This window comes from Mus pahari, chromosome 17, assembly GCF_900095145.1.
Source record: "Mus pahari chromosome 17, PAHARI_EIJ_v1.1, whole genome shotgun sequence".
Taxonomy (NCBI): Eukaryota; Metazoa; Chordata; class Mammalia; order Rodentia; family Muridae; genus Mus; species Mus pahari.
Window position 1 is genome coordinate 33,555,111 of NC_034606.1, and position 15,624 is coordinate 33,570,734.

Consider the following 15,624-nt stretch of genomic DNA (forward strand, 5'->3'; position numbering starts at 1 on the left):
TGTGCATCTCAAGGATCAGGGCCAAATATTCTGAGCACTTACTGAGAACCCACTGGATGCTAGATGAATATACCACGACTCTCACTGCTAGTACCCTCACTAAAGGGATGAGGAGGATGGGCTAGTGGTAAAGATACAGTTACCAGAGCATCCCTGGTAATGTGCATGAGACCATGCTGAGTCCTTCTCAACATTACCATGCTATGTTCCCAGGGCAGTCTTGGATGTGGACACTAATTACCCCATTCCAGGACATGGACTAAGAGAGGTTGAAGGGCAAGGGTATGCCCCTTCAAAACATTATAACCAACACTCAGGCTTGGGATGCAGCTTCCCAGTAGGCCCCTCTGAGGCCTCTGGAGAAGAATACAAAAGAGAATCAGGGGATCTTCTTTGAGTGACAGATTCCCAGAGCCCACAGCGGGAGGCCAGGAGTCTCATTCCTAACAAGTGCAACAGTGACACTAAGGTTCAAGGAGATTACCAATTAAATCACTTAGGTCAAGAGCATACACACTTATTTAATAGGGACCCAGGAACCCAGCCACTTAACAGCTTCTGCTCCCTTCACTCCCCACTGCACCCCACAATACTAATACTCACTGACATTCAAACACTAAACCTCTGGAAGTGATCCTTGCCCTGTGTGTGTGTGTGGGGGGGGGGGGGGGAGCAGAGGGTAACCTCTACCTTAGTCTACTAGATCTCACTTTTGAAAGCCAGGCATGACCCAGTCAATGTTTGTACTACCCTCTAATGGATCATGATCTGGGGATCGTGCCCCTTCACTGGCCTCAAGAGATGAGGGAAGTACTCTGTCTCCAATTTACAGGGGAGATAACAGAGGCTCAAAGAGCCTATGTGATTTGCACAAAAATCATCAAGACCAACATGGAAATCGGATGAGCACCAGAACCCAAATTCCCTTGCAGTCAACTAAAATCGTGTTTCCCCAAGTCCTCTTTTCACAAAGTTTTAATAATTTTACAGTTGTTTTTGTTAGTGTTTTATCACAGTAACAAGAAGAGCACAAAGATGTATACCATTTTACATGAGAATACCAAGCATCCTCAAAATGTCCTATGACCTGGACCAGTTCCCATGGAGTGATGACTGCACTCCCTCACTCCCTAAACAGCCTGGTGCCATGTCCTTAGTAACGAGAAGGAAGTGGCAGTGAGAAGAAAGTACATTCTTCCCACTCTTCTTGATTGTTAGATGTGTTCTTAGCTGTGAAATACGATGAAGGTCACAGAAACTAGCAATTTGCTCGATTACCTCGGCATGATAATACAACCAGAGTACGTCAAGATACGTAGGCTCATCTGGAGGTAGAGGACAGTATTTTAAATTCTGTTCTTCATGGGAATCTGTGTTCAAAGCAGAATACTAAAACAAAAGTGAAACCTTGGCCAACATTATAACACATCTGATACCCTCTTCAAGAGTACATATAAGAAGACCAAGCCCCAGGAGAAGGTTTCCCATGGTTGCCTAGTAAGAGCAGTATCATTGCCTGACCCAGTAGATGCTGATGTGACTGGAAAACTCAGTTGGACCACAGTAATGTAAGATGTTTCTACATCACCAGCAAGTTCACCCAGTCTCCCTGGAACTCTGAATGACATACAGTCAGAAGGAGGTCTCAGAGTGCTGGGACTCTGTCCTAGCTCCACATCCCCAGTGTGGTAGCGATCCCCTTGGTAGCGATGATGTGAGTGTGTCAGCAACGGTAAAGACAGGTAGCTGGGGAGGATAAGTCACTAAACATGGATGGAAGGCTTGGCAGTGGAAAGTATGGGCAGCATCTCCTTAGATGCCTCCAAGTTTTGAAAACCTTTTAAAGGGATGATTAACACTTAATTTCTGAAAGTTAAGATGCCTGTGTTACTGTACCGATTTCACCAAGAGTTAGCTCAAGTGCTATGAAGCAGCTCCATCCTGCTGTGCTCACCACTAAAACTGGACTTCAAATGCTCAGCAACTCAGAGTGAGGGAAACCCCACACAAGGGAGCCCTGCCCAGCTATAAAACGGAGCAGAACATGAAGCCCGCTGTCACATAAATAAAGAAGGACACTAGGCACACACATTTTGTCATCCTTTTATGTAAAATGTTCATGGACATATGAAGTGTCTAGCGATAGGGAAGGGAGTGGTGACAGCAGATAGAAAAGCCTTCCCACGGAACAACAGATGCTTTTTCTAAAGTTGCTGATGGCTACATAATCATGTGTAGACTACATTCTACAAAACTTCACATTGTAAAAGAATAAATTATACCTTATGCACGTCACAAGTCAATAGAACAGCTTAAAAGCAACCTTCCTCACAGATGTGAAGTATTTTAGAGCTAACACCTTCATTATCAGGTCAACAGTGTCTACATGAGATTTGTCCCTGTGTGGTATCTTCAGCCACAGGACAGAAATAAATTACAGCAGACTCAAAAGACAAATGTCACACAGACTCAAAAGCTGCAAGTTTTCAAAGAAGTCCTCTTCACTGCAAAGGCAAATACAGTCCCCCACTTCAGGAACAAATGTTCAGGCAGGAAATCAAAGTATTCTCAGAAGTCTTTGCCACCATTTGAATGGTCATTTCCCCCTCCCCCTTTCTTGTCCCAAATATCCTCAACCTCACAGTCACACTCCACGACTTCTCACACTGTCTGGGGAGGGCAGTGTGTTGACCTGCTAGTCTTCTCCTCCTACTGGTGATCTATTCATCCACAGAAAGCAGAGTGCTCCTTGCATGAAGGGACAGTCTTCCTTGTATCTGAAGTCCCCTTGCTCGCATGCAGAGGCCAAAGCCTCCCACTTCGGAAGCAGCAAGTTATGTCCCTTTAAGAGTGCCTCGGTTATTAGTCCCCCGTCTTACTGTATCTTGTTAAGCCACGTGGGTGGTTATCCCTGGGAGGCCCAATATTTTTAAGGGAAACAAAAGAGTGGTTGATCTACAAAGAGGGGAGGCTGGGTGGGGGTAAGGGGGAGGAAGAGTGGAGGCAGGGAAAACTGATATCTGGATGTAATGTATGAGAGAAGAAGAAAAGTTAAAAACAAACAAACTAACCAAACAAAAAAATAAATAAATAAAGAGTTCTTCAGTTGAGCTGGGCAAGGTGGCTTCACACTACAGTCCCAGATTTTGGGAGGCTGAGGCCAGAGGAATACTATGAATTTAGGCCAACCTGGGCTACAGAGTGAGGAGCTGTTTTCAAAAACAATTTATCTCAATGGGAAGAATTACAAATACCAATGAGGGCAAAAATAGAAATGAGACCCTAAGATCTTCTAAGAAAATGTGAGAACTGATGAGAAGCAAGACAGTATCTCTTGTGACATTAACTGAGCCACACTCCTTGCATCAGGATGCTATATTTCTCTAGGAGCAATGTGCAGACATTATTAACTCATGCAGCTTTCAGAATGGCTGCCACAGTAACACAGAAGTACTGTCTCCTCTCCCTACCTGGGCCATAGTCCTCCTCTGCCACACTCCTTCAGAAGATGTACAAGTGTCCAAGAGCTTCATCACTAACACTGTTGACCCGCCAGCAGCCAGTGAACAGCCCTGGACTATGATAAGGCCATGGGATGCAATCTGCCAGCCCTCACTCATGTCATAGCCACAGACCAAGGTTTGCATGACAGAGACTTAGACACCAGACTCTTCATAGTCGAGGAAATGATTCCCAACAACCAAGGAGGACTTGGGAATTAAGTAAAAACACAAGGAAGTGACTACAAGATCAAGCCACCAGCTTTCTGCCCCCAGCTCGGTCTCCCCAGAGCCTCTTCCATGTTGCTAGAGGAGAGAGAGGTGAGATCAGTGCTTGGAAAGAAGTTGCAACCACATTCATCACCATGAAAGTGGAAAAGTGCCGTGTGACATTCCCTGGGGAGACGCAGACAAACGCTTACCCATTCCTCACAGGGATCTAACGACCGAGAAAAGTGCATGTCAGCCAGAGACTAACCTGAAGAACCAAGGAGTCTGTTGGACTTATTTATCCAACACAGGTGGGAGAGGGGTTACCCCGGAGGAGAAAAGTCTTACCTCAGAACCAGTGACAGCTAGCTGAACAGATGGAGTTCCAAGCATTTGGTCAACCCCCACCCCCCCCACACACACACAATCTACACACTCCAGCATCCTCAAAGATCTCAAAGATATGTGGAATTATACAGCTAGCTGCAGAGTACTGGAGACAGCAACTGTGACCAGGTGAGGGTCCAATGACCCTCTCGGTGCCCGTTTCTATAAGAGAACATCAACAGTCAATGTCACTGATCTCAGAGGGCCACTGCAGTGAGCACAGCTGTTCTGATGAATGTGCTGTCACCCTCAGGGGATAGCATCTACAACAGCTGTTTGTAAGAAAGAAGCAAAGCACACAAAGTCAAGACTGAAGACATCAGCCGCATACTCCTGATGCTCCCTGATGAGCCCAGCACTGTGGGATGTAGTCAAGAGACTGAGCATTGGCATCTGAGGAAGAAAACAACTAGGCTAGACCAGCAACTCCAGGACATTCACAACTAACAGGCAAGTTCTGCATGTGGAACAAGAGGCAAACTAGACTGCACACTCAGTTTTTCAGTGAACAATGGCTTAGTTCCTGTCACCCATTTTACCTGAGTTCAGAAGCTCTAAGTCCAGAGCAGTGAGCTTCAAAACCATAGTCCACACCAGGCACTTAATGTCCTCCTTCACCTCATCCTCACCTCTCAAGTACACTGTGGCACAGAGTAGTTACATTTCTCATACCAAACACAAGGTAAGCAGCGGAGTGAGGGTTCAATCCATCCTTCTGCCTTCCTAGCTTCCAATACCACACTCTAAGGCTTCTCCTAACAAGAACACATTCTACCACTGGACTCACTCCTCCTCAGGCTCAGGGCCAACCTAACAGTAATGACAGAAAAGTTGACAAACCACATGCCCTACTGGAGAAGGAGGACAACCATTATATTTTAACATTGCAATAACAAAATAGGAAAACACAAATATACATAGATGTGTACATATATCCAGGTATGTATATGTATATGTGTGTGCATACATGCTTATATGTACCAGTGCACATGAGTGTGCATGAATGAGTATGGACATAATGGGCTTTGTGATGGTTTGAATGAGAATGGCCTCCTATAGGCTCACAGATTTGAATGCTTGGTCTCCAGAAATATTTGAAAGGATTAGGGGATATGGCCCACAAAAAGATTGGAGGAAGAATGTCACTGGGAGGGGGCTGTGTGATTTTAAAGCCCAGAGTCTATCTCTCTGCCTACAGATCAGACTGTAGTTCTCAACTTCTGTTCCAGGATCTACCTGTATGCCCCCATGCTTCCTGCCATGATAATAATGGACTAATCCTGTAAAGTGTAAGGAGGCCCCAACTACATGCTTTGTCTTTTAAGTGATGACTTGGTTGTGGTGTGTCGTCACAGCAACAGAACAAGACAGACTTTTAAGTGTATATTTTATATAAAAGGTGGCAGCTGTCAGACATGACAAGTGAACTGTCTGAGGCCATAGAGCCTGTGGCGATGTGGCAGATAGAAATGGAGTCTATCCCAACATGCTTTGATCTCCTCATCCCTCCAAACACCCCAAATGCACCTTGATGACAAACCTCCTGACTGTTAGTGATTCTTATGCCAGAAAGTCAAAGCAACTTTTCTGATTTCTGAAGCTTCCTTTTGTGCTGTCTACATAAAACAGAGCCACATGGGCTCCGGGTGTGGTGTCACTATTATGGTAAGAACTCTTAAATCATTCCCAGGAGTATCAACCTCTTCTCATCAGACTAAACCTAGCAAAGAAAAAAAAAGCCATTCACTCATTGCATCATTCTGAGATCAACCACTACTGAACCAGACATGACCATCATGTCACTTCTTAAATCAAAGCTTTCTAGATTCTGTTGATGTTTATAATGAACGCTACGCTATATGACAACAGTGTTCCTGGTATAATCACCTAATCCCATCAAATCATCCAGTTTAATCCCCCAACAGCACTCACAGGCAGCTATTATTATTCCTGTTGTTAATAAGACTTTAAAATGCCATTTATGAAGCCTTGCTTCATTTCCACTCTGCGGATCGCTCTTCTGTAGACTCAGATGCTAAATTTGTTCAGTCTAGTCAGGGGCTCACTAGGAAAGGAGCTGGGGTAGGGGGAAGCTCTCTGGGAGGCATCAAGAGGCAGGAGAAGGGCCCTCTGTGTCTGGAGGGGCAGAGTGTGCACACCCCTGTAGCAAGGATAGCTCTATATGCAGAAATGTGAGACACAATGGGTACCCAGGGGGAGGCGGGTGGGGGCTACTGTTCGGGCTTGCTACTTACCAGCTCTGTGTGAACTTTAAGATGGGCCTGCAGCTTATATTTATCTGGAGTCGAGTAGTCACAGCCGTCAGTGGGACACTTCAGCAAGATGTTACTGTGTTTCTGAATTACATGGCGTTTAAGGCAGTTTTTGGTGATGGAAGAATAGTGACACTGGGAGCAATAATACAGATGTTCCCGGGTGTGGGTGCGGACATGCATGTCAAAATGCACTTGGTACCAAAAAAGTTTGCCTAAAAAAATATTTTCACATGAGAACAAGGAAGTTTCTTTTCTACTAAATTTGATTTTTTTTAAAATTATCATCCTTAAACTATCATATTTATCTCCTTTATTTTGTATGCCCTTCACACTCTCCACCACATTTGTGTCAGGAAACTACTTTTCAAAACTGGCTGTATTCAAATATTAAGGTACCACCAGCTTTCACATGGTGTTAGGGCCAGGAAAAGAGAAAGGAGAGCCAGTTCTGTCAGACACTACCCTGCAAATGTACAAAGCCAAGAGCCTCCTAGTCCTCTTGACACCCTGGGCTATGGGCTACACTCTAGCTGCCCACATCCTATACTCCTACTGTCTGGGAGCTCCCACAGTGAGCTTCCACTCCCAGCTAGAAGCGAGCTACTTGGGCCTCCCTATGCAGAGCTGCGGCCAGTCTCCTACCCTCTCTACCCAGGTGATAGAGCCACAACTGAAATCCAGAAGAATGATACTTCTTGGTCAGTAGGTGGGAGGAGTTGTGGGCAGCCCCCAACACGGCCCTCAACAAGGTCAGCAGTGTATCATCCCAGCCGACTCCTGGAAGGCTCCAACTGTGACTTCTGACACGGGCTCATTGCTCCTATCTATCACAGAGGAGGGCGCCTCAGGGAGGAGGTGTTCTCTGCAAAGCAACATGAGCTCAAATGGAATCCGGGTGAGGATAGCAAGAGAGGAGTGGCCAGGGCCGCTGGGAAGGAGAGCTGCGCTCAAAGGCACACCTGACCAGCACCGTCTTTCCTTACCGCAGTATTCACACTCCAGGTCTCCATAAACCTTCCGGATCCGCTCGCAAAGACTGGTGTTCATCTGCTTCTTCTGGAGACTGTCCAGGACCTTCATGAACGCTGTGCTGCCAGGGTGGTTATCAGAGGACGGTGTGCTGGAGTCAGGCTGGCACACACCAAGGTCCCCTCCATCAGCCACGGTAGGAAGGAGGTCTGAGGCTTCTGCTGGGTTTGCCCTGAGACATGTGCTAGAGTCAGATTCACTGGCTGGCAGAACACCCACCTTCTGCCCTCCACCCAGAGGGCTCTCTGGGTCTGGTCCAGCACTTTTGGCCTTGGCCAGCAGCAGTGTGACTTCTTCACCCTGAGTCTGGGCTGAGTCTCGATGCTGTGTGTCCGAGGTCGCCTCGGCAGCAGCATGAGGCTCGGCAGAGGAGGTATCGCTTTTCAGTAAAAAATCATCTGAAACCACGCCAAGAGAGTTGAGGTCGGAGGAGACCACAGTGGTTTCTAGTTTGCAGGGGGACAGGGAACCACTTTCACCCTGGGGGGTGGCCAAGGGCACAGGTGGGGGGGCGTGTGCATCTCCAGGGGCCACCAACTCCCTCAACCCCACCTCAGGCTGAGCTTCCCCAGGACAAACCTCCTCCTTGCGTCCATCAATTTCTGGACACACAAATTCCTCAGCTGCCAGCTGTAGCTGGTCCCCCAAGGCTTCCTGCTGGATGTCCCCGCCCGGTTCCAGGAGGCAGAAACTCTGGTTGATGGAGCTGGTGAATACCAAGGTCTCCTGGGCCGCCCCATGTACCTCTCGGATATGGGAGCGCAGCCTGATGGAGCTGACAAACTTCTTGAGACATATAGCACAGACATACACAAAGGGGTGCTTTCGGACATGCAGTTCCAGGGCCTGGTATTTAGTGGCCCCATGGCCACAGAGCTCGCACGCAAAGGGCCACTTGTCACCATGAACCAGCATGTGGCGGTCTCGGTCTAGCTCATTCTTGAACTTGCGCTCGCAGATGTGGCAGTCGTAGAGCAGCTGTCGCTTGCCCTCCCTCGTCATTAGGCGGAGCTCGTCTAAGGCCTCCTTGACCTTCTTATCCTGTGGGTCATGCATGTCCCGGATGTGCTTGATGAGGTTCTTGACATCTGAGTACTTCTTCTTGCAGAAGCGGCAGTGCTGTTTGATTTTCTTGTGTACCCGCTCGATGTGCACCTTGAGGTGGCCCTTGCTGAGGCAGGTGAAGGAGCAGTAGTCGCAGGAGAACTTCTCTCCAGTGTGCTTGCGCAAGTGAACGTTGAGGTTGGCCTTGATGGCGCTGGCATAGCTGCACTGGGAGCACTTGTATGGCTTCTCGTTAGTGTGGATCCTCAGGTGGGCCTGCAGTGAGTGCTTGAACTTAAACACCTTGTTGCAGTACTCACAAGTGAAGATCTTCAGCTGGGTGGGACCTAACCTAGGGATGGAAGACGGCACCATTAACTTCTGGAGACCACGAAGCTTTCCAGCGAACCAACTACCAAGCCTGTGCAGCCAGCTACAGGGGAGCAGGGCAAAGGCGTGACACTTACTCATTCAGCAAATAAGACTTGTGGGTCAGAACAGAATAGGCACAGACAATGAGGAAAGAGGGTGCTGGTCCTTAGGAAGCATAAACTAGAGTGGGAGAGAAGGGAGTCCAGCAGTGTCCCACAACAGCACGGTAGTCAATGAAAGGAGTCTGACACCTCGAAGGGAACAAAGGCTGCTGGGAAGGCCTGCTAAGGGAACATCTGAACAGGAAAGGCAGAAGCAAGAGAAGGAAACAGAAACGGGTGTGACTCGGACAAGCATGGACACTGGGTATGCTTCAAAGTTGAGTTCCTTCTGGGACACATGAACAGGAACAAATTCAGTCTCCATGAGACGAGACACTATGAGCTTATTTGGCAAATTTGATAACCCACACCTGCCCATTCATTCCATTAACTGAGTGGATCTCGTTCTCTTCGAAAGCTTGCCAAGGGAGACACTGTCGAGAGAAAGACCCTTGGCCTTTCTCCATGTCCTCCCTTCTACCCAGAAAGGGAGGAAACAGATGGGTGGTAGTGCATTTCAAAGAAGACCTGTGGTTTGCTAAGTCGGCAGGGATGTACCTGCCTGGGGTGAGCAAGAGTCGTCGGGAGAGGCATCTGTGATCAGCCAGTGGGAGTCCAGGTCTTAGGTAGGAGAGCCAGGTTACTGGGCAAGCTCACCACTGATAGGAACCACACTCCTCTCTCCTGAAGCTCTCATACACAGCTGACTGACTCACTCCCAGCTGTCCTCTTCCACTATTGCTGGGTTAGAGCTCAGATTGGGTAAAACAACACTGCCTTTATCAACTTCACATACCAGTAAATAAACAGTTTCTACTGATGAGACAAGACAGCATCTTGTGGGTATGTGTTAGATTTCACATATATGGTGGTGAATAAAAGCATGACCTGCCTCAGGGTGCCTATCTCTTTCAATGTGGAAAGGAATGTACTGGATGAAATACAGAGGTTCTTACTAATAATCAGTGAGTGCTTACAACTAGCCCCGTGCTGACTATTTACTCCCCGCTGTCATCAGTCCCATTTCACACAGACGTTAACTAGGCGTCTGTCCAAGAGCAAACAACTGCTTAGTGCCCTGACCCTGAGCATCCCATGGCCTCTGGAGCATGCTCACCCTTCCTCATCAGCCCTTATGGCATGAAATCTCTGTGCACAGCGACCCCTTTACAGTGTGACCGTGCACTTGGAACAGGCTCTTTCAGAGGGGCTAGACCTGCCACCCAAACTGCAGGCACTGAAATACGTGACCACGCCTCAGAAACAAGAACACTGAGGGAGAGAGCAAGGAAGCAAGAGAGAATGCAGCTGTGGCAAATGCTGCTTCCTCTGGAAGAGATATCTGGGTGAGCCAGGAAGAATTATGAAACACTAATAACCATGCAGTGTCATTAATTAGCCCCATTAAACTATGCCTACCACATATCTACAGTCTGTATTGATGAGGGGATTCAGACAAGTGTATCTTTACATTAAAAGCACTTGAGTGGACTGCAGTCCATAAGTACCAAAGAGCACCAATCACTTGATGAAATTACAATATTCAAATCTAGAGGTTACTAGTTTGCCTGTATGCTATGTCTAAAGCTTCTTTAAGGAAAGTAATTTGGATGTTGCCCAAATGATAGACATCCAGAAGGTGATACATTTTGTAAAGAACACTGAAGAAAAAGCCCTAGACTCATCATATTAATTAAATAAGCAAATCTCAGCATCTCTTCCTCTGTTGAGAGACTTAAAGGGTCTTATGAGACTCTCTTGCTCTTTGTTTTTATATTATTAGACAAAAAGCAGAGAGAGCCCTGAGAGGCCTACTTTGACAGGTGTTACAGCTCGTGACGATGCTAGACTGGCTCCATTCAGTTTTACGCTGGAGCCCTAAGTGATGACTGAGTACCAGTTGACATTGCTGTGATGGGGACAGAATGTTTTCTGAGTTACCTTACTGCAAGTGTTTCCTATTTGGTGAGAGAGGTACCTCTGAAGACTATTCAAAGGTCACACACACTACCACAGGGACTCTACCTCTAGGAATCTGAGGAACAACAGGAGAATCAGGTGACGGTAGGAACACCTTCACGCCCATTTCACAATAGTTAAAGGACAGAAATAGCCTTGAAGCCTGCCACATAGACACATACTTTGTGTTCAGAGCCTGGTCATCTATTTGCCCATTGACTTCAATGGTGCTGTATCCAGGTAAGACTTCTCTAGAAGGCAATAAGCACCCCAAGTCCCAGGTTGAGGGGCAGTTTTCGGTCCATTTAACTTTTAAGTACACATTCCTGGATGTATCGGTTTCAGTTGGAGCAATGTATACTTAAGGACATCTTGAAGAAGCTTGGGAAGGCGAATGCCCCAGAGTGTAAATCACCGCATTGTCTATCACAGCAAAGCATGGCTGTCTGACCTGGGCATCGTGGCACATGGCTATAACACTGTGGCATATGTCTCTATATACATAGGAAGCTGAGGCATGGAAACTATGAGTTTAAGAACAGCCTGGGCTACATAACTTTTTTTTTTTTAAAGCCATTTAAATTATAATAGAAACACATAACAAGAAGATAATTTGGGAGAGGAGAAGTCAAGATTCCTGGCTATCTTGAAACTTGCTTTGTAAACCAGGCTGGCCTTGATCCACCTGCCTCTCCTCCCAAGTGCTAGAATTAAAAGTCAGGCACTGCCACTACCCAGCTATAAATATTTTTAATATGTACTAAAATTGAAAGTTTTTTTCAAGGTTCAGTAAATTTTTTAAAGGAAAAAAACTAGCATATTTAGTATTTTATATTGAAAAAATAAAATATATTTATACTAGTATAAGATATAGATATATAGAGATATTGGTATATTATGAAAACAACAACAAATATATGCAACGACTTAACAGTGGTGGTGGAATCTAGAAAGAATGATTGGTTCCTGCAGCTCCCACCATGAGAGTTGTTTTAGTTTTCCCTTTTGAAAAGTAGACACTCTCACAGTATGTGCAAAACAGGCCATTTGTACCTTTTCCTAGTTGAAGGATACATCTGACTGGGTAACAAGTGAAGATATTGGGTGCTCAGTTCTTAGGGTGGACTCTTCTGCTTTGGTCTCAGAAGAAGATCGCTACTAGGGCATGATGGACAGGGGTTAGACTCTTCAGCTAAGCTAATGGGTCAAGACCCTATAGATAAGGTCATGAATAGAACCCAGGCCAGCAGACTGTACAGATCTCCCCTGCTCTGTGTGCATGGTACTTGCAATCCACCTTTAACTAGAGCCCGTGGGACAACTCACCTGCTTGACTTCATGGGCTGCTCATACGGGGTCTGCTGGATGGCGTATTCTTGGTACCCTCTCCGCGGCACCAGGTCTGCTGCAGTGGTCTCGGGAGGGGGTGCTCCTGTTTCAGGGGGTCCAGCCTCCACTGGGATAATCTTGGTAGCACCTGAGATTAATACACAGTGCATTGCTTACTGAGAGGTGCTAGTTGTAGCCCTGACCCTGTCCAGCACAGTCAGCAGGTCCTGAGGGGCATTTTACTATAGTATTCATATAACCAGATTTAAGTGTGTGTGTGTGTGTGTGTGTGTGTGTGTGTGTGTGTGTGTGTGTGTGTATTTATAAGAAAATACAGTTTTTCTAGTAATATGCCCAAATGTCTTCTTGAAGTACATTTTCACTCAATCTGATTATGAAACAGTCCAATATATATACATCCCTTGCAAGACTTTCTATACAGCCACAGCTGTTAAACTTGAAGCAACCATAAAGCCACATTAAGGCAGCATGGGTGGCAGAGAAGTCAACAAATTGGGAATCTGAGCACTGCAATGTTACTGATTCTCTTCCCATGAACAGAAATGGGAGGTGGAAAGAGAAAACTCCCAGGTCACCTTTGCTTCTGCAACTCTACATCATAAACCAACCCAAGACCTCTCAGAGCAGAAAGAAATTGTGAGTGTGGGCATGTGTGCATGTGTGTAGGTATGTGACATTGGGTATAAGTATGTGTATGGATGTGAGTGTGTGTGTGTGTGTGTGTGCTTTGGTGCATGAGTCTGTGTAGGTGTATTGAACGTGCATGAGTATAAATAGGTATGAGAGTTTGAGGGAGTATGTGGAAGTGTGTATTAGCATGTGTGAGAGTATATGTATGATTGTGAATGTAAGAGTGTGAATGTGGGTGTATGCACGTATGAGCTTAGATTGTGTGAGTCTATGAGTGGAGTGGGAGTGGGAGAGATCGGGTTAGAGATTTCCGCTACCATGTGGTTTGAAAACACCAGAGGGAATTGATTATGCTTCTACCCTCATGGGAATCTCCAAATATTACTACAGATTTTTAAGAAAAAAAACTGAGTGGAAATTTTATCTAATATCCACTGAGAACAGGAAACTGTCCTATGGGATTTTCCTTATCCACAATACTATTTCTCTGAAGCAGAGCAGGGCAGATGAAGTGACTTTCCAGAAAATTCAAGTAGCCTAGTTTTATATGGTCTTTTCTCTCCTGAACTCCTTACTTTGTAGTCAAGTATAAAGAGAAAATGTATTCAGAGTTTTGGATTTCAATGTCTGCTATTAGTACTGAAAGTAGATGCTTAAAGTGTGTCACTGTTCTGAAAACCCTGACAATGCCCCCATTTTATTAGACAGCTAATATTCCCAAAGCACACAAAGAGAAAAAACAATATTATGATATCTTGGAATCTATCACAAACTGTTTGTGCTGCCTAGTTTTCATATCAACTTTTATGATAGTTTGAAATACATCACAAAGGGTGCTGGCTAGTTTTTATGTCAACTTGACACAAACTATGGTCACCTGCAAAGAGGGGAACTTAATTGAGTAAATGCCTCCATCATGGCCTAGGAGCAAGTTTTAGAGAACTTTCTTGACTAGTAGTCCATGTGGCAGGGCCCAGGTCACCTGGACAGTGCCAGCATTAGGCATTTTGTGTAAGAAAGCAGGCCATGGGCTAGGCAGTGGTGGCGCACGCCTTTAATCCCAGCACTTGGGAAGCAGAGGCAGGTAGATTTCTGAGTTTGAGGCCAGCCTGGTCTACAGAGTGAGTTCCAGAACAGCTAGAGCTACACAAAGAAACCCAGTCTTGAAAAATATAAAAAAAATAGAAATAAAGAAAGCAAGCAGGCCAGTAAGCAACATTCCTCCACAGCTTCCGCTTCAGTCGCTGACTCTGGGTTCCTGCCTAGAATACCTGCCCTGCTTTCCTTCTGCCATGGCCTATGACCTGAGAGTGGCAAGCTGAAAGAGACCCTTTCTTCCCCAAGTGGCTTTTGTCCATATTTTAGCACAGCAATAAAAACTCTTAAGACACTGTTTGTTTGTTCCTTTTCCTAAAATAGTCTTTCCTACAAGAGACCTTTTAGAAAAGAAAATATAACATATCTACAAGGAAAAGGAAAAATAAATAGAAACTTAGAGTACTAAGAAAATATTTTAATGAATACCACCAAAATGTGAAGAAGCCAGGCAGTGTCTTCCTGGACCTGTAGAACAGCTGCTTCTCTTACATTTGCTGAGTGGGCAGCTCCCACCAAGGAGGCAGTCACTGTAGCTGATGGGGGCACCACCAGTTGAGAAGATGGGGAGAAGCACAGAAGGGACTGTTCTTACATACCTGAGTGACAACAGAGTAGGTCGAGGAGATAGGAGGCAGCCCCAGAGGATAAAGAGGTCTGTGGTCATACTCATAGGTGACTTAATGAAACTCCACTAGGATACCTAACCCAGAGGCTCTGACCTGGGCCTCCTTCCTCAGGCTCCCCCAAGGGCAGCTGTGCTACACACTCTCATTGAATCATTTCCAGCCTGTCCTCAGTCACCTGGAATGGCTTCATGAGCAGTTAAGACCACGCTGATGATGGGTTTCTTCGCTCCAGAAAGCTGCCCTGCCTCCTTTCCTGAGATCTTCTGGACTTTCTCTGTTTTCTGAGCCCGGGGTCTTTTTGAAGCCTTTTCTCGATCATCTTCTTTGTATGTCTTTTCTAGATCAAGGTCTGACTCATTACCTAGGAAGCAAATGCCACAATGTATAAGCTTTCCATTCATACCAGCTGGAAAGGAAATATGCCTCTTACCAAAGGTGACAGCAAACCCAACCCCTCCTCAAACCCAATCCCATTCTTTCTTTCTCTTCCTGGCCTACAGTGCTTGCAGGGCATTCTGCTGGCTCATCCACCATTGCTGGCTCTTCATGAACTCAATGCAAAACATGTTCACTGTAGCCAGGTCACAGCTGGGTACTGGGAATGCACTGCTGGACAAAGCAGCATAGACCCTTGGCTCATTTTTACGAACCATCATTAATGTCAGCACTGCAGAGAAAATGATTAGAGATTCACAGTCCAAGAATGTCCCTCTCTTAGTCAACTTATGCTTCCCATGCATGTTCTCTGTGCCAGGCATGGTGGACATATGATAAGAACATACCAAGCCCTCGTGGGCCCTCCACTCCAGAGAAGACAGAGAGATAACAAATGTGACCAGGAGTAGTCTCTGGTCTGTGTTATATGAATCAAGAATAAGGAACGGGATAGTAGAGGCTACCAGATAGGCCAGAAGAGCTTTATGGAGCTGTTAGCTATGGCTGACTGAAAAAGTGAGGGTTAATGAAGCACCGGATGGGGAAGATAGGAACCAGTGATGAGGACAAAGCTGTGTGTGTGTGGTCTTAGGAAGGTGTGTGATAA

At 46.0% G+C, this 15,624-nt stretch overlaps 1 protein-coding gene across 2 annotated transcripts in view; it reads right to left on the reverse strand.

The window, feature by feature from the left end:
* Nucleotides 1-15,624, reverse strand: part of Zfat (zinc finger and AT-hook domain containing) — a 179,582-nt gene that overhangs the window by 91,340 nt on the left and 72,618 nt on the right. For both annotated transcript variants that reach the window (XM_021216301.2, XM_029548215.1), the window contains exons 4-7: nt 14,758-14,943; nt 12,205-12,355; nt 7,357-8,798; nt 6,353-6,585 (exon numbers count right to left, since the gene is read on the reverse strand). In XM_021216301.2, the coding sequence (XP_021071960.1) occupies nt 6,353-6,585; nt 7,357-8,798; nt 12,205-12,355; nt 14,758-14,943 (2,012 nt within the window). The remainder of the gene's footprint in view (nt 1-6,352; nt 6,586-7,356; nt 8,799-12,204; nt 12,356-14,757; nt 14,944-15,624) is intronic.